Genomic DNA, 24677 nt, shown 5'->3' with positions numbered 1-24677 from the left:
GAGTAAACTGACGTTCATACGGTCCGCATCCCAATACAGTGAAGCTGGAGGTGGCGCCTCTTCAGCGGGGGTCTTCCCTCCCTTCCTGGGCCCGGGTGTGACTCTCTCCCCCTCCTCCCTGCAGGCCTGAGCCGGGCCGGGCTCCCGTTCGGGCTGATGCGCCGTGAGCTGGCATGTGAAGGCTACCCCATAGAGCTGCGGTGCCCAGGCAGCGACGTCATCATGGTGGAGAACGCCAACTACGGGCGCACAGATGACAAGATCTGCGACGCTGACCCTTTCCAGATGGAGAACGTGCAGTGCTATCTGCCAGACGCCTTCAAGATCATGTCCCAGAGGTGAGGGGCCCCACCCTGCGGGGCTCCTGGGAGATGGGGTGGCAGCAGTCCCTGGGGTCAATAAGGTGCCTGTCCTCCATGCGCCCCTGGCCAGCACATCCCGTTCACCTTTAGTCTTCCTTTTATGCATTCGACCCATGTTTCCTGAGCAATTACTAGGGGCCGGGTCCCGTGCAAACAGCAAATAAGACCCAGCCCATGCCCTGCCAGCCTGTCACCTCCCCAACCTGTACCCTCTGCCACAAGCCCGTTGCCTCCAGAAGCTCATCCTGAGATTGGTGGGGGCTTGCAGAGTAAACGCCGTGGCGGGACAGAGTGAGATGTCATGGGAACTGACAGACAGCCCAGAGGTCTGGTCAGGCTTCCCTGAGGAGGTGACAGTTGAACACAGATGGCAGAAGTGTATGTGCTTGTGAATGTCAGAGAGAACGTGTGTGAGAATGTGAGGGAGGGAGTGTGAAGACTGTTTATGTCTGTAAGTGTGTGAGTGTGGGGTGCATGTGTGCAAAGCTGCAGAAGGCTCTTTCACACTCACACCCGCACCACCTAGAGCTGGTCAGCTCTTCCTTCAAATTATACCCTGATGGGACCGCCACTTCCACCACCAAGCCCCCCAGGACTGCTACAGTATCTTCTGCCCCCTCTCCTTGCCTGCTATAGTCTGTTCCCCCCCATAGCAGCCAGAGAGTGCTTGGGAGCACCTGAGTCAGGTCCTGTCCCTCCTCAGATCACAGCTCTCCTTGGCTCCAACCTCACTCAGAGCAAAAGCCTAAGTCCTCCCCTGAGGCCCCCAAGGCCCTACACGTTCTGCCCTGTCCTCTCCCGGCCCTCACCTCCTCCATGCACCTCCTCACTTGCTGGGCTTCAGTTACCTGGCCCACTCCTTACACCCATCAGGCATCTTCCACTAAGGGCTCCCTCAGGGCCCTTGCACTGGCTGTTCCCCCTGCCAGGAATGCTGTTCCCCAACACCCACATGGCCCCTCCCTCTCCTTACTCAGGGATTTTTTATTTTTTTTATTTTTTTATTTTTGCGGTACGCGGGCCTCTCACTGTCGTGGCCTCTCCCGTTGTGGAGCACAGGCTCCGCACACGCAGGCTCAGCGGCCATGGCTCACGGGCCCAGCCGCTCCGCGGCATGTGGGATCTTCCCGGACCGGGGCACGAACCCACGTCCCCTGCACCGGCAGGCGGACTCTCAACCACTACGCCACCGGGGAAGCCCCAGGGATTTTTTGTTTTTACCTAACTAACCTCTCAGTGAGGCCTGCCTGACCACCCTCTAAAATCACAGCAACCCGGCCCCCGCCCCTGCCACTTCCCAGCCCCTTCCCTGCGTTCTCTCTCTCCTAGTCCTGACTTCCATCCACAGTCCCATTGGCTGTTTCGCCTCTTTATCGTGTCTTTTTTATGTCTTCCCTCACTAGGCTGTCAGCCCCACGGGGAAAGGGAGTTTTGTCTGTCACCGCTGTGTCCACAGCCAGATACACCACAGGCACTCACTGAATTTTTGCCAAATGCCTGAGAGAATGCAGGGTTCACTCCAGGATCCTGAGCATAAAACTGGAAAAGGGAAGGAGGCCTGGGGCCAGCTCTGCAGCTCCTTGGGGATGCTAGAGTATGTCACTGGGTGGGGTCACTGAAAGCCTCCCGAGAGTTTTGGGCAGGAGACAGGCGCGATCAGGTGGGTGGGCCAGGCCAGAACCGCTTCATCCCCTCCCTCCCACTGTTTCTCTCGCGAACATCGGGAATTCTCTGGCGGTCCGGGGGTTAGGACTGTGCTCTCTCACTGCCGAGGGTCTGGGTTCAATCCCTGGTCGGGAAACTAAGATCCCACAAGCTGCACAGAGCGACAAAAAAAAAAAAAAAAAAAAAAGGAAATAATCAAACATCCATTCCCCTCCAGCAATCTTGTCCCTCTTCCCCGCTTCCCGTCTCCTGACACCCCTGCATGGACAGTCCCAGTCCAGCCTCTCTCTCCTCCTACCTCCTGCCTCCAAATTCTCCCTGCCCACTTCACTCCGCACCGGCCTCAGGGTCCGTGATGTTCTCCGCCATGTGCCCAAGTACGTAGCACAGCGACTGACCCAGTTCCGACGCTCGTGGGGTCTCAGTCCTAGAGGGGTGACACTGAGCAGGGTGGTCACGGGGGCTGAGGGATTCTGATGAGGCCACACCTGGAGGCTCTTCATATTAGTTAGGGTCCAGCTCCACTACTCTGACGGAGACCCCCCCAGGATAAACACAGTGACCTGAACAAGATCAGAACTGAAAAGGCCCTCAGCACCCGCTTCTCTCTGTCTCAGCGCTGCAACCCACCCCACCCCCACTCCCACCTCCTGGGCCAGAACTCAGTTACGGGCACTTCCTGGGCACTTCCTCCCAGCTGCACGGGAGGCTGGGACGTGCAGTCTCCCGCTGGAAAGCCAGCGTTTTTGTGTTTTTCTTTTTGTTTTCATCTTTAACGGAGGTGAAATCCACGTAAGATAAAATTCATTTTAAAGTGAACAATTCAGTGGCGTTAGTTACATTCACAATATTGTGCAACCTCTGCCTCCGTCTAGTTCCAGAACATTTTCATCACCTCAAAAGGAAACTCCGTCGCCCTTAGCAGTCACTCCCTGTTCCCCGCCCTCCCCCGAGTTCCTGGCAACCCTAATCTACTTTCTGTCTCTGAATTTGCCTGTTTTGGACATTTCATATAAATAGAACCGTAAAACACGTGGCTCCTGTGGCTGGCTTCTTTCACTGAGCGTGATGTGTTCAAGGCTCATCCACATTGTAGTGTGTATTAGAGCTTCCTTCCTTTTTACGGCTGAATAATATTCTATCGTATGGATGTACCGTGTTTTGTTTATCCACTCATTTGTCGATGGGTTGTCTCCACCTTTTGGTGATTGTGTAAATGATGCTGCTATGAACATTCGTATACAAGCATTCGTACAGGAATACACCCGCAGTGTTACAGCAGGTGAAAGCACTTTGGGGACTAGAACTAGTTCTCTGGGTCATAGGTAACTAAGTCTCTGTTTAACCTTATGAGGTCAGTGTTATATTTTTAAAGAAGGGGGTTGAGGTGGGTGGGTATAAGCAGGTCCTCATGAGTTAAGCACTCATTGGTTAAGGGCAGGATGGAAGGGAAGACACAGGAGCCCCCTCTGCCCTGTACCTGTCAGGAAGCTCCCCCAAACCACTTGAACACACCCACAGTCAAGTCACCGTTCTGCCCAGCCGAGACTTGGCCTGCTCCAGGGAAACGGAGACCTTGACCGTGGGAACAGACAGCAAGAAACATCTCTTGTTGTCATTAACTAGGCCTCCTGTTACATGGTAGCCAGCCTCCTGAGAAGTTGACAGGGACTCGGGGGTGTTCCCCATGGGGAACCAAGGATGGCTTCAGCATGAGGTGAAGACTCTGCCCCTGTCCTGACTGCAGAGCCTCACAGCAGCGCTGTCCAAAGGGTAGGACATGTCAAGACATGGTCTGAGGTGGACACAGGCAAACACTGTGAGCATTTCATTCATAGCATCTTTGCAAAGACACCACCTTGCGTGTATGGCTTCACATCTTACTCTTCTGTGAACAAAGTGGGGGCTGTATGGTCAATATAGGAAGAAAAAGGAAAAAAAAGGACATAATGGCACTGGTGACACTCAGGATGAAAGTGATGAAGTGTGTCTGGGGAAGCAGTTTATGGGGCCACCCCTCTGGCCCAGCCCTAAGCTTCATGCCATGCCAGGGTTTAGAAATAGAAGAATCCTATCTGGTAGGAGAGAGCAGGCAGGAAACAGAAAACAATGCCCACACAAGGTCCCTGGCGTGGTCTCCACAGTTCCTTTCCAATCTGGGGTTGTCCATTCCTCTCCTGACCCTGCCCCCCCCCCCAGTTCCAGGCCTGTCTTTTGCCAGCTGCCCGTCTCTCCTCCACAGGTGTAACAACCGCACCCAGTGCGTGGTGGTCGCCGGCTCCGACGCCTTTCCCGATCCCTGTCCCGGGACCTACAAGTACCTGGAGGTGCAGTACGACTGTGTCCCCTACAGTGAGTCATCTTGTTCCTCATGCGGACGCGGGCCCTTCCCCCTTCCAGAAGCGAGTGAGGAGGAGACACCTTGAGCGCACACACACACACACATACACACACACACACATACACACACACACACACAGGGCCAAGTCGGGGCCAGGCACACGGGGGACAGCTGGGCCTGCTCCCTCCCTCACACATTCTCTTCACCCAGACACCCTTGTCCACACTGGTGTCTGCCCCACCCACACCCCCACCCTCACAGACTCTGTCCCCACCCACTGGGCACCTTCTCCAACTCCTGTTACTCTGGCCTGCTCACCCTGCTTCTTCACATGCCCTTGGGCTTATTTATACACTCAAGGCCACACCCACGTACTCCACTTGGCACACTTATATCTCTGCTCTCCTCTCCCTGGACCTTGACCTCGCTGCCCTCTAATTCCTCTGCCTCCCTGCTCTTCTCTCACCCCTTCCCTTCGTGACCCCCTCTTACACACCTGCTCTTCCCTCTCACTCACCCCCCTTTCTCTGAGTTCCCTTTCCTTTCTCTTGTCCCCCTCACCCCTCACGTGCCCCCAGTCCTGCCCCTTCCCAGTCCTGGAAGCTGGACTCTGTACTCATACGGAGGCAGACCACCCTCTGAGGCCTGGTGGCAGATCAGGTGTGAAGGGCTAGGGGCATCTTCCACAGATTCCTAACTCTTGGTTTGTTTGCCCGTTACCACAGTCATACTTCCTGTCTGCAAAGGAAGTGCCACCATGTTGGACTGAGGGTGGCACCAGGAAGCCTGAGAAAGGTGATCTGGGGAGCCAGGGGCCTGCCATTCTTGCACCTGGCCAAGGGGAGCAAACAATGACAGGGTCTCTCCTCCTCAGCACCCCACCCTTAACGTGGCCCTTCTTTCCAGCCCTTACTCTTCCCTCCCTTTCCCCCATCATCCATCCCCTCCCCTGCACCCCTAGCTTCATGTAGGCAACCTGGAGGTAGGGCCTCCGGGCAGAGGCGGGAGGAGGCAGGGCCACCAGGGTGTCTGAGTGTGAGGGGGTAGGGGCGGGGGCGCAGGAGGCCCTGTGACTCTCCCTCCTTTCCCCTCCCACCCCAGCCTTCCCCCCTCCCCCCAACCTTTGATTTCTCCTCGCAGGTGACTGCAGACGTGCTGGGGGAGATGGGACGGCTTATGTGCTTCCATAACCTTCTTCTTTTACTCCTCACCCTTTCCTTTCAGCGACCAAGGCCTCCAGCCACTGCCTGAGAGGGACGCCCATCTGGTCCTTGAAGCCTCCCCACAGCACTGGGGACACCGCCCAGCCCCATGGCTGGGGCAGCAGGGAAGGGGGGCAGGAGTTGGGGAGCGTAGCACAGTGGGGAAATCAGGCTGGGTTCGAGGCTCGGCCCCGGCCCTTGGGTTTTCTGGCTCTGAAACTTGAGCAAATGACTTAATTTCTCTGGGCCGCTGCAGAAGGAGGCGAAAGGCCAGGAGATCACGTGTGCGAAGCGCCTAACCCAGGGCTGGCCGCAGAGGCTGCTCCTGGTGACAGAGTGCTGGATGTAAACTCCTGCAGGGCAGAGGCCTCATCTTCACCCCCCCAGCGCCCAGGCCCAAGCCTGGTTCAGGATGTGCTCAGTAATGCTTTGGGTGCCCTTTCGATCCAGCTGAACCTACACCTTCCTCTTTAATGGTGGGAGGGGAATCAAACACCTTCCCTGAGGTGTTGCCCGGAGTACAGAGAACGTGGGTCAAAGCTCCTTGTGCACCGTCAGCCATACGTGTGAGGGAAACGGTGCCTGCTTTTGATAGCCAGGTAGCCTCAGCCGTGTTGCTTCACTTCACTGGTCCCCTTTCCCCCTCTATAGACAGGGTTCTCGAAAGGCTGCCCGAGAGGTGCTTAGCACGGTTCCTGGCGCAGAGTAAGCGCCGGGCACTTGGTAGTTGTTGCTTTTCTTGTGACTCCCTCATCATGATTTTTACCAATTATTATAATTGCTCTCGGTAATCAAAAATAAAACTAACAACAGATGACAAACCCAATTTCTCCTGAAGCAGGTAAGATAAAGGGCAGGAAAAAAAGAAATCCCCTGATCCAAGTGTCATCCAAAGTGGATACCGTGCAGGGAAAGGAGCAGGAAAAAAGTTAGAGGGTGTGGGGAGGAGAGGGGCTTAGAGACCTCCTGGAGCCAAACTCCAAGTGTGGGTGGGAGGGCGTGACCCTCAGAGAGCAGGAGGGCTCAGGGGATGGGCAGCCCCCAGTCTGATGGGAGAGAGCTAGCCTGAGCCCTGGGAGAGGCAGGGGCACACACGCATACACGCACTCGTAGTCACAGACATGAAGGATGTGTCTTGGGGGGGCTGAGCTAACTCCCGGTCCCAGAAGAAGAGGGCTGGTGTTACGAGGGTGATGGAAGCCACGCCGCAGAACAGGGAAGCCGGGCACTCACTTATCCCCCAGAGTTTCTCTGAGCACCTCCTGCGTACCAGGCCCTGGATGAGGCGCTGGGAAGGGAGCCGAACACTGCTCCACCAGCGAGGTGGCAGGAGAGCGAGGCCCTGGTCAGAGGTTCCTAAGGGGTCAGGGACACAGAGCCTGGAGGGGGCGTGCCCTGGGCAGCCATGTTGCCCTGGGCTTCAGAGGCTGGGGTGACCCCAGTGCTGGTCAGGGGTGGGTGCAGGGGCTACCGTGGGAAGGGAGCAGTGGGTGTGCAGGGCTCCCTGCCACACACACATACCGGACAGGCCCGACTAACACTGGATTTGCCTTGCAGCAGAGCACAGTCTAACCATGCCCCCTTCCTCCCCCAGGTGCCGCCCGCCCATCCCAACAGCGGGCTGGGGAGCTCCCGGCTCCTGGGCCCCCAGGGGGGAGCTGGGCAGAGAAACTGAGCCTCGGGCTTGCCCCGGGGGAGTGTGGGAGCGTGTCTGTGCCCCACCTGCTGTCCTGCCCCATCTGTGATGTCCCCCCACCCCAGCCTCTTCCCTCTCTGCCTCTGTCTCCCCCACCGGGCTCTTTGAGGCCCAGGGGGCTCTGCCTGTCCGCCTCTCCGTCATTCTGTGTCTGATGCTGCCACCCTCTCTGTGTGTTGGCTTGTTTGGGGTTCTGAGGGTTTGGGGAAACTCAGCTGGAGTCTTGCAAGGCCGGCACAGAAGGGGAAGGAGTCCAATGTGTTCTCTCTCGTGAGGCTACCAGGCCCCAGGAGGCACTGAACCCCCTCCCCTGGGCCCCTGGTTCTAGCAGGAGGGCAGCAGGCCGGGCTGAAGGGGATCTAAGTGATTCCTTCACCCTCCCCACCATCCCTGCCTGGTGCCCCCCTAAGCGGAGCCGCCTCCCAGCTGGGGCTCCCCTCCCCAGTCCCCACTGCACTGAGGGTGCCCCTTCCCATCTGAGGGCTCTGCCCCCATGCCTGCCTGTACACCCCCCTCCCCCCCACACCCCTCGTCTCTCTTGGTCTCTGTCCTCCCATGTGTCTCCCCTCCCTGTGACTGTCTCCCTGACACCCTCCCTGAAGGAAAGGACTTGGGGGCGGGGGCTGATGCTACCTTCGGGGTTGGGGAACCAGGAGTGAGGAAAGAAAGGAAAAGGGGGCGTGTTGCCAGAAAAGAAACGAAAGCAATTTAATCTTTTTTTTTTTTCTCTTTTTTTCTTGCACATTTTTTTTTTCAATTTGTTTTCTCTCTCTCTTCCGATGCTTAAAGTAGAAGTGGAGCAGAAAGGTAAACGCACTGTTACCAATGCTAACCCCTAACTCAGACTTTGTTTTACCTGCACCATACTTATGTGACCCACCCTCCCCTCCGGCCCCTTCTTCTCCCCCCACCCCAGACTTGGTCCAGTCGCTATTCCCCACCCCAGTGTCCCCCTGGTGGGGTAAGCCCTGGTGCAGCCGGGTGACTCCACCCTCCAGACGCCTGAGGAAGCTCCTCTCTGAGCCCGGGCAGGATCTTCCGTCTCTCTCTCTGCCCCTCTCTCTCTCTCTCTCTCTCTCCCTCCCTCTCTCTCTCTCTCTCTCTCCCCCCAAGCCTCCCCACCCCCCGGCCCACCTTCCTAGTCCCTGGCCCTTGCGGGGCCGGGGGGGACCTGGCCTTCTCTCATACTTCTTTTGCCTCCTTCAGGAGAAGTGTGTAAGCATCCAGGGCGGGTGGGGAGGGAGGGACCCCCTTCCCTGGCTCCTGACCAGGGGTGAAGGGCACCGGGTGAGCCGTCTCTCTCCTCTCTTCCTCCTGCCCCCCGCTTTTGTAACATGTGTCGGGGTTCGGGGAGGCAGGGTGGAGGGGACACCTTTGTTTTCCTTTTGGGGAGCAGTTTCCTCCTCTCTCTTTTTCTCTCTCTCTCTCTCTCTCTCTCTCTCTGGCTCCTGGCGGCTTCAGTTCCTTCTGGTTTGGCGTTTCCAAGGCCCAGAGCTGTTTTGGAGCATGGAGTACCAGTTTCCCCCAGTCCCAACCCCTGTCCTGCACCAGCGGGGGGCCCAGCCCTGGGGAGGGGTATAAGCTGTCCCCAGCCCGGGGAGGGCAGCCTGCCAAATCGGGACGAAGGGGTGGGGGCGGGCCTCAAGGTTGGGGGAGTGAGGGGCGGGGAGCATTTTCTCTGGTTCTGAAATACTTGCGAAGCTGCAGTCAGGGTTTCTTCTGGGCTGTTGTGGTTAGAGGACCAGGGAGAGGGGGGCGGGGGAGGTATAGGCCGGGTCGGGGACTTCCACGAGCACCATAATTTCTTGCGGGTGAAACCTCCAGCGGGGGCTGGGTAGAACTCCGTAGGGGGCAGAGCTGTCCGTTAGTGGAGTGGGGCAGGGCTGCAACTGCAGGCCTGGGCTCTTGGGGATGGTCGCTTCCTCCCCTGAAAGTTTTGGGAAATTTGCAGCTCTGAGGCAGGCAGCAGGGGCAGCGGATGGAAGGGATGACCTTTCAGGATCACTTCTGCCTTGAAATTACGGTGGTCGGTGGAGCATCCCCTTTGAGGGAGGTGGGGCGGGGTCCCTCCGAGCTGCTCCCCTCCCCCTTGTCCCTTCCCCCATCTCACAGAGGCCTGGGCAACCAGCCCACCGCCCTGCCCCTCACTGCACCCCTCCACTCTCTCCCGCTCTTTCTCCTGGAGTCTCTCTCCCGCCCAGCACCAGACACTCTTCTTGCAGGCCCGGTGGTGGTTTGGATACGGCAGCCTGGGATCTTTTCTCTTCAAAGGGCGGGTGGGAGGAGGCTGGAGGGCAGAGGAGGTATTGGGAGCTTGGTGCTGGGGAGGGGGTCCTTGCTGGCAAAGGCCCCAGGCAGACCCTTCCTCATCTTCTCCCCCTTCCCCAGGGTAACCTCTAACCACGTTTTCCTCCGCCATGCCCTGCCGACCAGGCTAGGCTCTGAGACCTCCCACTGCCCACCCCCCCACACACACAAGCACATCTGCTCAGTCGTCACAAAGCTGGCGGGGGACCTAGCTTGGGGAGAGGGGAGACCCAGGGACAGGGGAAAAGGGCAGAGGCCAGTGTGCTGAACAGAAGGTGCAGGCCAACCCCTCAGGGCACTGGGGACAGGGAGATGGTGGAGCCCCAAGCTCCCCTCCCCCTCCTAAAACAGGGCATGCTCCTGGCTGCCTTGTGCCTGGAGACCCTTGGGTCAAAATGTCCCCCTGCTGCTGTGAAGGGAGGGCTGGATCTCCGCACCCACCCACCTGAGCCTCCTGAAGAATGAGGCTGGAAGTGGGGGAATGAGAAGTGTCCAAGCCCCCACCCCCCACGCCGGCACCAAGTCCCAGCCCTCCCTGTCCCCTCGGGGCCAGCTGCTTCGGTGACAGACCAAGCAGGAGCAGAGAATTCACTACAAACTCTCACCCTGGCCTGTCCGTGGGTTCTGCTAGCAGGGAGGTGAGAGGGAGGCCCCCAGCCATCCTGGATGGAGGGACATCACCTCTACAGGAGGAGGAGGGGAGCCTGGCCACACTGTGAAAGTCCAGACCCCCCACCGGGTCAGTAAGGGGAGGCTAGGAGCAGGCGGCGCTGGGACGTGACGGGGCAAGGGTGGGCAGGCTATTGGTGGCCAACGAGATGCAGTTGAGGTTTTCCTCCTTTTCAGGGAATGGGGGGGTGGGGCGGGGCCCCCCACCTTTCTGACATCAGCGCTGCCTTGGTCCCTCCTCCCGAGCCGGGGATGGTTGCAGGTAAATCGGGGTCAGGGCAGGGGAGGTGGGGGGGCGGGGCCTGCTGGGGGCGGGCTGGGTCTTTATCCTAGCACCTGGTTCCCTCCCTTGCCCCTTCTGAGCTGGACCTGGGACTGCCCCCCCAAGGGACCCTCAGTCGGGCCTGGGCCTTGGAGTGAATTCTCTGCTCACCCCCCTCTCTCCTCGCCAGCACTAACCCTTTCTTCCCAGGTGCTCTCCAGTGTGCCTCCCTTGGAGCCAGGACCTCGCCGAGCCCCACCACCACCACCTTGTCTCTCTTCCCTCCACACAGCTCTCCACCCCCCCACCCAACTCTCCCGGGAGTCCTCTCCCTCCCCAAGTTCTCCCCCTCACCCCTGTGCACCAGTGTCAGTGTCTGCTGCTGAATAACCCCCATGAGAGACCCTGCCGGCTGGGGGCAGGGCTGGGCACCCTCAGGAGGGGCTGGACTTTTCCGAATACCCTTCCTCAGCTACTGATTTCATGGGTACTGGGGGTGGGGGCTGCCACAGGCTGCATCAGGAACCTCGGGTGCCTCTCCCACCCTGGAATAGAAGTGCGCTCCTGACACCCACCCACAGTGGGTACGGAAACATCACTCTACCTTGCAGTTTTTGCAGGAGGAAGAAAATGGAGTTTAAAAAAAAAATCTGTGTCCTGGTGTGGTTGGTGAAGGATGGGACCCTTGACCCCTAGCTCTTCCATAGGGGCGCAGATGATGGCGAAGGGGCAGGGCCCTGAGTCCCTGGAACCTCAAAGCCACCAGTGGCTGCAGTGAGGAAATCTTTCCACTCCTGCTTAAGGCACACGAGATCGTCTCTGGGATGCCTCTTGCCAAACCCCTTATCCCCAGCCTGTGGGGTCTCTAGCAGCCAGGGAAGGAAAGAGGGGCACTACCTCCCACCACTAACCCTGCTCTTAATGGCCTCCAGGGTTGACATCTCCAGGGAGAGGGGCAGCTGGGCGGGGCAGGGGTCCCAGCCCGGAAACCCCCTTCCCATCACCAGCCCTACCAAGCAACCGTGACTGCAGCAGCAGGAGGGGACAGCCTGGCACCCCCCTGGCCGCGTGACCAACTTGCCTCTCTCTCTCCCCCTCCTTTGCCCCTGCTCCTCTCCCCGTGTCCTCCCCGCCCACCCACCTGGCCCAGTCTTCGTATGCCCAGGGACTCTGCAGAAGGTGCTGGACCCCACCTCGACCCACGAGTCGGAGCACCAGTCTGGCGCATGGTGCAAGGACCCACTGCAGGCGGGTGACCGCATCTACGTCATGCCCTGGATCCCCTACCGCACGGACACGCTGACCGAGTACGCCTCGTGGGAGGACTACGTGGCGGCGCGCCACACCACCACCTACCGCCTGCCCAACCGTGTGGATGGCACTGGCTTCGTGGTCTATGACGGCGCCGTCTTCTACAACAAGGAGCGCACGCGCAACATCGTCAAGTACGACCTGCGCACGCGCATCAAGAGCGGGGAGACGGTCATCAACACGGCCAATTACCACGATACCTCGCCCTACCGCTGGGGGGGCAAGACCGACATCGACCTGGCCGTGGACGAGAACGGGCTGTGGGTCATCTACGCCACCGAGGGCAACAACGGGCGGCTGGTGGTGAGCCAGCTCAACCCCTACACGCTGCGCTTCGAGGGCACGTGGGAGACCGGCTACGACAAGCGCTCGGCGTCCAACGCCTTCATGGTGTGCGGCGTCCTCTACGTGCTGCGTTCCGTGTACGTGGATGACGACAGCGAGGCGGCCGGCAACCGCGTGGACTACGCCTTCAACACCAACGCCAACCGCGAGGAGCCCGTCAGCCTGGCCTTCCCCAACCCCTACCAGTTCGTCTCTTCCGTTGACTATAACCCTCGTGACAACCAGCTGTATGTCTGGAACAACTATTTCGTGGTGCGCTATAGCCTGGAGTTCGGGCCACCCGACCCCAGTGCTGGTGAGGACAGCTCAAGTTCGCTCCCAAACGCCTCCTAGGTCCAAGGGTCGGGGGGTGCACTCTGGGACATCTTAGGGGGCCTGGAGGTGGGTTCGGGGGAGCCCTGGAGGCAATGACAGTGTGACATGGCAAGGTGACAGAGGCTGTTCTAAGCACGCAATTAACTCCTCTGACCCTCGCAGCCTAGGAGACGGGGCTTATCATTGCCCCGTTTTACAGATGAGGAAACCCAAGCACTGGGTGAGTATGGGATTAGCTTGCTCCTTTGAGGATCTGGACCAAGGACTCTGGGCTCCTAACCAAGCTGTGCTATGTCTCCTAGAGGCCTGTGCATTTCGAGCCCTGGAACCTCTTCAACCAAAATCTTGGGTGGAAGCCCAGTATCAGTAAAACAGCAAAGCCGAGCCGCCGATGTTGGCCGGGATTCGGGGCCCCTCCACAGTCTCATTCCGCCCCCTCAGCTGCCCCAAACCAGCTCTGAGCAGCCCCACGGCTCCAGGGAGTCCCATCTAATCCAAAAGGAGGAGCTGAGGCCCCCAGAGGGAAGGGACGTGGCCAGGTCAGAGAGCCCAGAGTAAGAATAGAATGAGGACGGGAGGTGGCTGTGTACAACAGCCTCCAGACACCTCCTTCCTGGCCCGTCTTCTGTGGTTGCTCTCTCAGACTTCAAAGTACAAATGAGTGAATTTTTGCCACCTTCCAATGCTTCAGATGGTCCCAGGGGTACGAGGGACCTCTGTGGGCAGACGGGCCAGGGGAGCTCTCCCAGACCTAGTGGGGACCAGGATATCTTTCAGTAGGCCTGAAGCGTGGGGGTAACCCCATCTCATATCCCCTCTCCCTTCCAGGCCCAGCCACTTCGCCACCCCTCAGCACGACCACCACGGCCCGGCCCACACCCCTGACCAGCACAGCCTCGCCTGCGGCCACCACCCCACTCCGCCGGGCGCCCCTCACCACGCACCCTGTGGGTGCCGTCAACCAGCTGGGACCTGACCTACCTCCAGCCACTGCCCCCGCCCCCAGCACCCGGCGGCCCCCCGCCCCCAATCTGCACGTGTCCCCGGAACTCTTCTGCGAACCTCGAGAGGTGCGGCGGGTCCAGTGGCCGGCCACCCAGCAGGGCATGCTGGTGGAGAGGCCCTGCCCCAAGGGGACTCGAGGTGAGTGCAGAGCCGAGGTTACCTCCGCTGCAGCTGGCTTGGGGAGTGGCCACTGCTGGGTCTGGCCAGGGAAGGGACGGGGGACATGCCCTTAACTCAGCTCAACGTAGATGCACTTACCTGTCCATCTCCCCTGGCAGAGTGTGGGTTTCATGCAGGGGTCACGCCTGATGTCTGCAGCTGTGTCCCCAGAGCCCAGCAGAGCTCCCAGGACACAGCAGCAGCTCAGTTAGTGCCCCATGCCTCGTCCCCCGTCCCCTCCTGCGATACTAAGCACCCGCCACGTGCAAAGCGCTGGGTGGATCCTGCGGGGAGCCCACGGGAGGTAACTTGAGTCCTGGCTTCAGACTGAAATGGAAGAGGCCCGGGAGCAGCTGGTGACAGGACACAGCAGCTGAAGTGCCCAGAGAGGGTGGAGCCAGACCGCATGCTCTAGGGATCCCAAGGGGAGGGTCAGAAGAGGCTTCGTGGGGGGGAGGGGGCTTCCAAGGCGAGCTTTGCTAGAAGGTTCCAACTGTGGTAGGCAAAGACGGAAGAGGAGCCCAGAGGGAGGGTTTAGGGGAAGAAGGAGTGGCTTATGTCACCTCAGAGTGACACCTCTCTTGACTGTCCGGCCTGCTTCATGTCTGGTCTTCCGTGTTCCCCTCACCTCTCTCCTCACCCACTCGTCCCCCTCTCTCTGTCATCTCCTTTCTCCCTGCTTTGGCCCATCCTTCTCTCCTTCCCTGTGGCTCCCTTCTCTGTTCCTGTGTGTCTGTCCCTACAGGAATTGCCTCCTTCCAGTGTCTACCAGCCCTGGGGCTCTGGAACCCCCGGGGCCCTGACCTCAGCAACTGCACCTCCCCCTGGGTCAACCAGGTGGCCCAGAAGGTACCAGCAGAAGCTGCCCCTCCCAGTCAGGCGCACGTGCTCACACAGCAGGCCCTGGGTGCCCGGGCACAGGGGCACAGTGGGGGCAATGGAACAACTGGGGAGACAAGCAGGGGTCCACTCCCTGGCCTGCAGAGGGAGCAGAGATAGATGGGGAGGGAGAAGGCAGACAGGGAGAAGGGGCAGCAGAGAGAGGGATGAGAGGGGCTGAGCAGGCTGGGCGCGTGAAGAGGGAAGCAAAACGGTCCCTGACAGAGCCGGGGCATCCCACTCCCGTCTCACACAGATCAAGAGCGGGGAGAACGCAGCCAACATTGCCAGCGAGCTGGCCCGCCACACCCGGGGCTCCATCTATGCGGGTGATGTGTCCTCCTCTGTGAAGCTGATGGAGCAGCTGCTGGACATCCTGGATGCCCAGCTGCAGGCCCTGCGGCCCATCGAGCGCGAGTCAGCTGGCAAGAACTACAACAAGGTAGAGCCTGGCAGCAGGGCCAGCAGGGCAGGGGGCACTGCCCTGGGAACTTAGGAGATAGCCGGCCTGTTACCGCGGAGCTGGGCTGCCACCCATGGTGACGGGAGAAGGAAGGACAGACCCCAGGTCTACTGGGGCTCCCTCCTGAACTGCCCTGGACGGTCCTGGGGGTGTGGGCTCCCTTAGGAATGGTTCTCGCTCATGGCCTAGCCCCAGGTCAGTAGCAGAGGCAGAAGAGCAAGCTCCCTGGGGCCCAGACATGAGTGTCGGGGTTAGAGGAGTGGGGCTGGGAGACCAGCCCTGAGAGCACCCCATCTCTTTCCCCAGATGCACAAGCGAGAGAGAACCTGTAAGGACTATATCAAGGTGAGGCTCAAGGGCTCCTGCTGGCCGAGGGGGTGGGGCAGCCCTTGTCGCTCCTGGGCAGGCCCCAGGTGGCGCTGGGGATGGAGTTTCGGAGAAGGGGGCGCAGAGCCCAGCCCAGGGAACTGGAGGATGTAGGGGGAATCACGGAGCTGCCCCCGCATCGTTGCAGGCCGTGGTGGAGACGGTGGACAACCTGCTGCGGCCAGAGGCTCTTGAGTCCTGGAAGGACATGAATGCCACCGAGCAGGTGCACACGGCCACCATGCTCCTGGATGTCCTAGAGGAGGGCGCCTTCCTGCTGGCCGACAACGTCAGGGAGCCTGCCCGCTTCCTGGCCGCCAAGCAGAACGTGGGTGAGTGCTACAGTCGCGCTAGGGCAAGTTTGGGCACAAATCTTGAACGGTGGGGGCCCCCTCGGCCTGGAGACCGTGGGGGATACCCTGGCCCTCGACCTTGGGCCTCTTGCCACAGCCCGGGCCTCTGGACTGTGGACAGACCCCCAACCTTGTGTGCCCTGCCGTCCCCTGTTCCCACAGTCCTCGAGGTCACAGTCCTGAACACAGAGGGTCAAGTGCAAGAGCTGGTGTTCCCCCAGGAGCACCCGAGCGAGAGCTCCATCCAGCTGTCCGCCAACACCATCAAGCAGAACAGCCGGAACGGTCAGTGCCCGAGCCCCGGCGGGCACCCCTGCCCCTCTCGCGGAGGGCGGCGGTTCTTAGCTTTTATCGCACTGAAGAATCCGAAAGGAGGTTGGGACCCGTGGCCACACACAGGTGTCCTTCATTGAAGCTAGTGTTAACATCTCAGGGGGTTCGTGGAGCTCCCCCCCCCGAAGCCCCACAGAGCCAAGCACGCTTCGCAGTTAGTAGGGCTCACTCCTGTGCAGTGGCAGTTCAGGGAGGCTTGCGCCATTTGAGATGAAGGTCCAGAGAGGTTAGGGATTTGCTCAACGTTACACAGTAAGTGAGAGGTGGGCCGGGGACCCGGCCTGTGTATCCCGGCCCACTGCCCTGCCGTTGAAAGCTGCCTATAACTGAGCAGGGGTCCCGCAGAAGGGCTCCCAGAGCCCCACTTGCCTGGGCTGCAGCCTGCCTGGCTTCAGAGGTCCTGGCGGCCAGCGTGGTGGAGCTGCACACCAGCCAGGGGCTGACAACACACCCTGCTGTGCCTGTTCTCCCCAGGAGTGGTCAAAGTTGTCTTCATCCTCTACAACAACCTGGGCCTCTTCCTGTCCACCGAGAATGCCACGGTGAAGCTGGCAGGTGAAGCGGGCGCGGGGGGCCTGGGGGGCGCCTCCCTGGTGGTGAACTCCCAGGTCATCGCAGCGTCCATCAACAAGGAGTCCAGCCGAGTTTTCCTCATGGACCCTGTCATCTTCACTGTGGCCCACCTGGAGGTGAGCTGAGGCGCCCCCTCCCTCTGTGAGGTCCCAGCATCCTCCATTGTCCCTGGCTGTGCACGCCCCCCTACTGTGTGTTCACCCACCCCGAGAGCAAGTTACAACCCCTCCCTGGGGCCCCAGCCCCCACCTCAGCAGCTTGGGCCATTTTGTCCCCAGAGGTCTCAGACTGTCACCTGGAGCCCAGAGCCCCAGGCACTCGTCTCCTGCTTGTCGCTATCCCCATAGCCGGGTGTGTGGGCTGGAGTGGGACTCCCCGGATCTGACCCCCCGGTCACCACCACACAACAGGCCAAGAACCACTTCAATGCCAACTGCTCCTTCTGGAACTACTCGGAGCGTTCCATGCTGGGCTACTGGTCGACGCAGGGCTGCCGCCTGGTGGAGTCCAACAAGACCCACACCACGTGTGCCTGCAGCCACCTCACCAACTTTGCCGTGCTCATGGCTCACCGCGAGATCGTAAGCTGGCCAGCGCTCCCTCCGCTCCTCCGGGCGGGCCCACTTTCTGGCCCGGCTTTGCATGGCATCCTAGAAAGTGCTGCATGGGCGGTGCCGGGGAAGGCCAGCTTCGTGGGCATGGGGGGCCTGAGTCTTGCCCGGGGCATGAGGCCACACGTCTGGTTCTCTTTGGTCACGGTCCCACCTTCTCCCAAGGCACTCTGGAGAAGCACGTTGGTGTCACCTTTGTCATCTCTCCACGAGCCTTCCAGAGCATGAGGAAGTGAGCGTGCCGCCTGCAGAGGGGTGGGGGCTGGCAAGTTGGCCAGGGGGGCAGAAGGCCGGGTGGGCTGCACCAGTGGTGCTCGTGGCCCACGGCCTTGCCCGTAGCTGGCACCTAAGCGGAGCCCTGGCCACGTGCGAGACCAGAGGCGCTAAGTACACCCCCTGCTCCTTCCCCCAGTACCAGGGCCGCATCAACGAGCTACTGCTGTCAGTCATCACCTGGGTGGGCATCGTCATCTCCCTGGTCTGCCTGGCCATCTGTATCTCCACTTTCTGCTTCCTGCGGGGACTGCAGACTGACCGGAACACCATCCACAAGAACCTGTGCATCAACCTCTTCCTGGCCGAGCTGCTCTTCCTGGTTGGGATAGACAAGACTCAGTATGAGGTGAGCAGGACTCCAGGGCAGGAGAGGATGGGGGAGAGACGGCACCGGCCGGCCGGGGCAGCCCCTCACCCGTGGTGCTCCCCACTCTCTAGATTGCCTGCCCCATCTTCGCTGGCTTGCTGCACTACTTCTTCCTGGCTGCCTTCTCCTGGCTCTGCCTGGAGGGCGTGCACCTCTATCTGCTGCTGGTGGAGGTGTTTGAGAGCGAGTACTCCCGCACCAAATACTACTACCTGGGCGGGTACTGCTTCCCAGCCCTGGTGGTGGGCATCGCAGCCGCCATCGACTACCGCAGCTACGGCACCGAGAAGGCGTGAGTGCCCCCTTCACCCCCCGAGTCTCTCCCCCTTGCTGGCTCCCTGCTCAGCAGCATCCCGTGGGCCAGGACCCTCAGGGCACTGGCCTCCCCTCTCCTGAGCCCCGAGGCCGCAGCCAGCAGAGTCCCTGGGCTCCTGGAGTCAGAGGGAGGGAAGAGCCCCCCCCCCCCCACCTCTCAATACCCCGGCCCTGCTTCCTTCACAGCTGCTGGCTCCGAGTGGACAATTATTTCATTTGGAGCTTCATTGGGCCTGTCTCCTTTGTTATCGTGGTAAGTTGGAAGGCGGTACCCCCAGTACTGAGTCTCTGTCCTTCATCCAGCCTAGCTCTGACCCCAAGGCCCCCCTTCTCCCCAAGCCCTTGAAAAGCATCAGAACTGAGCAGCCAACTAAGAAAACGAGAGCAGAGTGGGCCTGTAGAGCTCCAGCACTGAGGTCCATCCTTCCAGGAGCTGTGATTTGAGCCCCGGCTCTGTGTCAGGCCATGGGCCCTGCCCCCCGGCCCCGAAGCCACATTAACAGTTACACCAGTAGACAGGCACCTGGGGGCAGGTACAGCAGCAGAGGGGACCCTGAAGAAGGGGGGTCGTGCCTGAGACTTGGCCAGGAGCTGGCGCTAGGAGGCAGAGGGACCCTGGCCCAGCCCCTCCCCTTGTCCCGCCCCCAGGTGAACCTGGTGTTCCTCATGGTGACTCTGCACAAGATGATCCGGAGCTCCTCCGTGCTCAAGCCCGATTCCAGTCGCCTCGACAACATTAAGTGAGCACCCCCTCGCCCCACCCGTGCCCCGGGACTTTCCAGGCCTCTCCCGGCGTTTCCTGAAAGGTGGTGTTCTCGCCTCTGGTGTCACATACTGTGATTTTAAGGACAAAGATGGTGTTTTACTGTGTTTGTTATGTATCTATTTAACGAGTATTAGAAAACATGGTATTAGCACATCCAGCTGTGGTTTTAGGCACATAATTGCTAAGGGTGAGACTGAGTTCAAAAAGTGAGTCCAGGGAATTCCCTGGCGGTCCAGTGGTTAGGACTCTGCACTTTCACTGCCAAGGGCGCAGGTTCGGTCCCTGGTCGGGGAACTAAAGATCCCACCAGCCATGCGACTCGGCATAAAAAAAAAAAAAAAAAAAAAAGTCCATTTCATGGCAACTTAAAGACAGATAGGCAGCAAAAGATAGTTTAAAGGTCTGGAAATACGGCCAAAAGGATGAAGGATGCAGGAGAATGACTGGCCATTCACAGAGCCCTGACCCCTGACCTCTGCCTGCCCCTCAGGGTCAGCTTGGGTGAAAGTGTCACTGGGCAGGCCTGCTCATCCCAGGGCAGCGTCCAGGCCTGCTCAAAGAGGGACACGCAGCAGGGCTCTGGGGGAGGCATCTCTGCTGGCAGGGACTTTGATGTCGCTGTTCCCTCTCCACCTCTCCCCAGATCCTGGGCCCTGGGGGCCATTGCGCTGCTCTTCCTACTGGGCCTCACCTGGGCTTTCGGCCTCCTCTTCATCAATAAGGAGTCGGTGGTCATGGCCTATCTCTTCACCACCTTCAACGCCTTCCAGGGGGTCTTCATCTTTGTCTTTCACTGCGCCTTACAGAAGAAGGTGAGGTCCAGGGAAGGGACCAGGTGCCTGCCTTCTGTAGCGGGACCTGTGTCTGCCTGGAGGGAAGCACAGTCTCACAGGGAGGATTTAGGCAGGGGTGCAGAGGATTCTGGAAAAGAGCAAGATACAGGGGCCTAGAGGAACGAGAAAGCAAGGCAGATTTGGGGAGTTGGGACGTGGTTGATGGACCCTCCCCAGGGTGTAGGGCACAAGTCAAGCATGTGGAGGGAGATGACTCTGGGTGCCACCCAGACAGAACATTTCCGACTTTAATAGTTGTGGGATAAAATGTGAATTTTGTGGTGATAGGAGGTTTCTTTTTAAAATAAAGTGTGTTACAGTCTGAATCTTAAAAAAAAATAAATTAAGGAGATAACAGAAGCAGAAGAATGTGGAGAAGGGTGTACGGGCAGTAGACTCAAGACTAAAGCCAGGGAAACTGAGCCAAGGCGTTTGTAGATTCATATCCTGAAGGCAGTGGGGAGGCCCAGTCAGACTGTTGTTGGTCTTAGGGGACAGTGAGGGGGGTAAGGCTAAGGAAGGGATGAAGGAGGCAGTGATCACAAGTCTTGGGTGCAAGGTTGACTGTTCTGCTCAAAACTGTCCCATGGTCCTCATCGGACACACAGGGACATCCTTACAGAGGCCCCCAGGCCCATACGGTCCAACCTGGGCTTCCCCTTCTCTTCCCTTCCCTCCAGCCATGCTCTATCTTCTGCTCCCTCAGACACCTAGACATGGACCCTCCCCAGGGCTTGTCCCCCGCCCCTCCCCACATATCCACAGGGCCCACTGCCTTATTTCTTTTAGGTCTTTGCCGAAATGTCTCCTTAGTGAGGCCTCCCCTGATCTTTTTGAAATCGTGCCCCCGACCCCCACCGACAGCACTGCCTAACTCCCGGCCATGGTTCTCAGCAGCACCTCACACCATCAGACGCCCTACATAACACACTGATGTTTCACCCGTGTTCAGTCTCTGTCTGCTAGAAAATACCAGCTCTGAGAAGTAGGGCTTTGGGTCTGATTCGTGTCTGTCCTCGGGGCCTAAAGCACGCCTGGCGTATAGAGGATGCTCATTAAAGATCTGTTGAGTGAATGAATGGATGAGAAATTATTGGTGGAGGTGGAGAAAGGAGGATGGGCCTGAGTGAGAAGAGAGCCTTCTTGGCTGGCTGTTGGGAGACAGGAGACAGTGGGGCTTCTGATCCCCACCAGCAGCTTGGTCACTGGACCCCCAAGGCGGGGGCACCTACTGCCTGTACTCCTCGCCCCCCCAGGTGCACAAGGAGTACAGCAAGTGCCTGCGTCACTCCTACTGCTGCATTCGCTCCCCACCCGGTGGTGCTCACGGCTCACTCAAGACCTCAGCTATACGGAGCAACACCCGCTACTACACGGGGACCCAGGTATCCAGGCCGGGGGCTGGGGCGCCAGGCAGGGCTCCCTGGGGCTGAGTGTTGGAACCGAGAGCCCAAGAGGCAGGGCAGTTCTCTGCCCAGGTCCCTGGTGGTGCTCATCAGGCAGGTGGTCTCAGAAAGATCGTGGAGGGTGGGCGGCCCAAGGGCCCCCTCACGTCTGAGCTGTGTCCCCAGAGCCGAATCCGGAGGATGTGGAACGACACCGTGAGGAAACAGACGGAATCCTCTTTCATGGCGGGCGACATCAACAGCACACCCACCCTGAACCGAGGTGAGACTGGATCCCTCACCCCCGGCTTCAGTCCCTCAAGATTCCCGAGCCCAGGTCTCCTGGCCGCCTTGTGACCTCTGACCTCCTGGGCAGGTACCATGGGGAACCATCTGCTGACCAACCCTGTGCTGCAGCCCCGTGGGGGCACCAGCCCCTACAACACTCTCATTGCCGAGTCGGTGGGCTTCAATCCTTCCTCACCCGCCGTCTTCAACTCCCCAGGTGAGAGCACTGTGGTGCCAGGAGAGGGTGACAGCCCAGGTCAGGTGGCATCCTTGTGCCTCCTGAACTGGAGCCGAGACTTGGCATCCTGAGCCCGCTCTCTCCTTCTCTCTTTTCCCTCCTGGCCGGCACCTGCAGGGAGCTACCGGGAACCCAGTAAGTGTGACTGTTTCCTGGGAATATTTCCAAGGCCGGGAGGGGAACGTGACAGTGGCCTCCTCAAATGGCCTAACTTAGAGAGAAGAACTCGAGTGCCCCCCCCCCCACACACACACACATACAGACAGTCTCTGGCTTGGCAGCTGGCTGGAGGGTGTCGCGTTGGGTGGGGAATGAAGGTGATGGGGGGGACAGAGCGTTGGAAAGGGATCTGGTCACCCAGATCTCCTCATACTGCTGAGACTCTAAGCCCCCAGCTGCGAGGGGACCCTGGGGGAACTGGTCCCCACACGTACCTCCACTAGTCTTCTGCTGAGCTGGTGTCCTCAACTGCCAGTGAGGAAGAGAGGGAATACAAGACCCCAGTCCCCAGGGGCAGGGGTGAACCCAGGGAAAGCCAGGTGAAAGCAGGCACCCCCGTCCACGTGGCCTGCGCCCCTCTCACTGCCCGGCTCTCCTTCTGAGCAGCTCCCTTCTGCCTGCAGAGCACCCCTTGGGAGGCCGAGAAGCCTGCGGCATGGACACGCTGCCCCTCAATGGCAACTTCAACAACAGTTACTCCTTGCGAAGCGGGGACTTCCCTCCAGGGGATGGGGCCCCCGAGCCACCTCGAGGCCGGAACCTGGCCGACGCTGCCGCCTTCGAGAAGATGATCATCTCGGAGCTGGTGCACAACAACCTTCGGGGTGGCAGCAGCGGAGCCAGGGGCCCTCCACCGCCTGAGCCCCCCGTGCCGCCAGTGCCAGGGGGCAGCGGCGAGGAAGAGGCAGGCGGGCCCGGGGGTGCTGACCGGGCAGAGATCGAACTTCTCTACAAGGCCCTGGAGGAGCCACTGCTGCTGCCCCGGGCCCAGTCGGTGCTGTACCAGAGCGATCTGGACGAGTCGGAGAGCTGCACAGCGGAGGACGGGGCCACCAGCCGGCCCCTCTCCTCCCCTCCGGGCCGGGACTCCCTCTACGCCAGCGGGGCCAACCTGCGGGACTCGCCCTCCTACCCGGACAGCAGCCCCGAGGGGCCCAGTGAGGCTCTGCCCCCACCCCCACCTGCACCCCCTGGCCCCCCCGAAATCTACTACACCTCGCGCCCGCCGGCCCTGGTGGCCCGGAACCCCCTGCAGGGCTACTACCAGGTGCGGCGGCCCAGCCACGAGGGCTACCTGGCGGCCCCAGGCCTCGAGGGGCCAGGGCCCGATGGGGATGGGCAGATGCAACTGGTTACCAGTCTCTGAGGGACCTCACGGACCAGGGGCTGGTGTCCCAGGCCGGGGACTGAACCCTGGGTAGGGCTCTGGTGGCAGAGGGAGGCTGATGGAGACTGGCTGCTGGGCCACTCTCTCCAGGTGCCCCTTTGCCATGGGCCCTCCAGGCCCCCTGGGGGCTCTGCTCTGGGGGCCCGAGGTGCAGGGTTCACAGACAGGGTTTCCCACCAGCCGTGTGCACCAGCTCAATTTGGGGCAAGTGCAGTGAAGAACCAGGAGGTCCCCAGGGGAGTGAGGAAGGAGAAATTGGAAGGGTGCAGCTCACTCTTGACTTCCCCCTCCCACCCCCTACTCATCCTACTCCCTGGAGGGCAGCGAGGGCTCTGGTTTCCCTGGGTCAAAGGCCCTGCTGGATGGAACCCGTCAGCTGCTCCTCTCTTTGCAGCCAGCGTGCTGCCAGTTGCACCGGGATGGAGCAGTGGGGACAGGACAGATGGACAGGTTCCTCTGCACTACAGTTCCCTGCTCCACGGAGACTGGGGCCTCTGACCGGGGAGAGAGCCCTAGCGGGGAGAAAGCCCCAGGGCAAGAGGAATGGGCGGTTGTGGCTGGTGGTTTAAAGGTGGAACTTTCTCCGAAGCTCCTTCTCTCTGCTCTTCGTCCCAGCCTTCCCAGCAAGCCTGCCCCCTCAGCCCTCCTTGAGTGCACCCAATGACCCCCTCCCTTGGGGCGACTCCTGATGAAGCACAACTCCCCGCAGGGCCCCCAGCCCACAGGGGTGGCCATACTTGAGCAGTTCCCAGTCCTGTGGGCTTGGCTATGGGGAGCAGATTTTGGGTCTGGATCTCCCTGGGGAGTGGGTCCTGGGCTTGGATCTTTCCCTAGGGGGCCCTCTTACCCCTTCCCTCTCTCCTCTTCCTCCGTCCCCATTGCTGTAAATATTTCAATGAAATGGAAAAGGAAAAAAAAAAAAAAAAAGACAAAAAAAGAAAGAAAGAAAATCTCATCACTTGAAGCCACCAGGAGCCTGCGGCCCGGCCAGCCCGGGATTTCTCCGGAGCAGAGCTGCGCCGCCGGGCCCTGGCAGCCAGGACTTCTCTGTGTACGTGTGCATCCCCAGCCGGGTGGGCGGGCCGCCAGAGCAGCTTTTTACAATCCAGAGACAGAAAACAAAATCTAGAAGCAACATCGAAACAAAGAACCCGTTTCCTTTCCGGCACCCGGCACCCGTTTCTGTTGCCTCCTTCCCTCATCCGCCTCTCCCTGGCCTCAGTCAGCCCTCCTGGGGCGTGTACCTCACTGCCTGCCCCAGGACTTGGGGCCTGTCTCCCCTTCCCCTCCCCACTGGCCCGGGGGAGGCACCCTCACACCCAAAGATGCTTTTGCCAAGGTGGCTGCGCTGTCCCTTGGAGTTCCTGCTTCTTGTACATTGCTTCTGGGACTCGGCCTGGGAGGAAGGGGCCGATTTCCCGCCTAGAGAGGTTGAGAGGGGAAGGAAAATGAGGGCAGCAGGGTTTGACAGATGACTGAGGAGGGAGGGCTGGGGGCGGTGAGGTGGTTCTCCTTCACGGGGTGGGGAGGTGAGAGGTGAGAGACTGCCTTCCTTACCCAACACGCCCCTGCAGGGGAGACAAAGCCAGGTACCAGGGCCTGGCT

General features: G+C 60.0%; 1 protein-coding gene across 5 annotated transcripts in view; it reads left to right on the top strand.

The window, feature by feature from the left end:
- The window catches only part of ADGRL1 (adhesion G protein-coupled receptor L1), a 44781-nt gene extending 20759 nt beyond the window's left edge, over nt 1–24022 (top strand). The window contains exons 1-23 of one of the 5 annotated variants that reach the window (XM_060297060.1): nt 129–338; nt 4270–4379; nt 8059–8073; nt 10420–10504; nt 11655–12455; nt 13304–13618; nt 14385–14488; nt 14775–14960; nt 15288–15326; nt 15496–15679; nt 15863–15985; nt 16508–16722; nt 17017–17187; nt 17630–17839; nt 17932–18152; nt 18362–18428; nt 18824–18915; nt 19585–19753; nt 21031–21159; nt 21346–21442; nt 21536–21664; nt 21803–21820; nt 22309–24022. In XM_060297060.1, the coding sequence (XP_060153043.1) occupies nt 254–338; nt 4270–4379; nt 8059–8073; nt 10420–10504; nt 11655–12455; nt 13304–13618; nt 14385–14488; nt 14775–14960; nt 15288–15326; nt 15496–15679; nt 15863–15985; nt 16508–16722; nt 17017–17187; nt 17630–17839; nt 17932–18152; nt 18362–18428; nt 18824–18915; nt 19585–19753; nt 21031–21159; nt 21346–21442; nt 21536–21664; nt 21803–21820; nt 22309–23051 (4308 nt within the window). In that variant the 5' untranslated portion in view covers nt 129–253 and the 3' untranslated portion in view covers nt 23052–24022. Of the gene's footprint in view, nt 1–124; nt 339–4269; nt 4380–8055; nt 8074–10419; nt 10505–10584; nt 11089–11654; nt 12456–13303; nt 13619–14384; nt 14489–14774; nt 14961–15287; nt 15327–15495; nt 15680–15862; nt 15986–16507; nt 16723–17016; nt 17188–17629; nt 17840–17931; nt 18153–18361; nt 18429–18823; nt 18916–19584; nt 19754–21030; nt 21160–21345; nt 21443–21535; nt 21665–21802; nt 21821–22308 lie in introns of those variants that run through there. The other 4 variants (XM_030879850.3, XM_060297059.2, XM_030879851.3 and 1 more) reach the window with 4 other exon arrangements.
- The last annotated feature ends 655 nt before the right edge of the window (nt 24023–24677 follow it).

Source organism: Globicephala melas, chromosome 3 (genome assembly GCF_963455315.2).
Source record: "Globicephala melas chromosome 3, mGloMel1.2, whole genome shotgun sequence".
NCBI classification, from domain to species: domain Eukaryota; kingdom Metazoa; phylum Chordata; class Mammalia; order Artiodactyla; family Delphinidae; genus Globicephala; species Globicephala melas.
The sequence above is the reverse complement of the archived record's forward strand: the minus strand, read 5'-3'. Positions and strand labels throughout refer to the sequence as shown.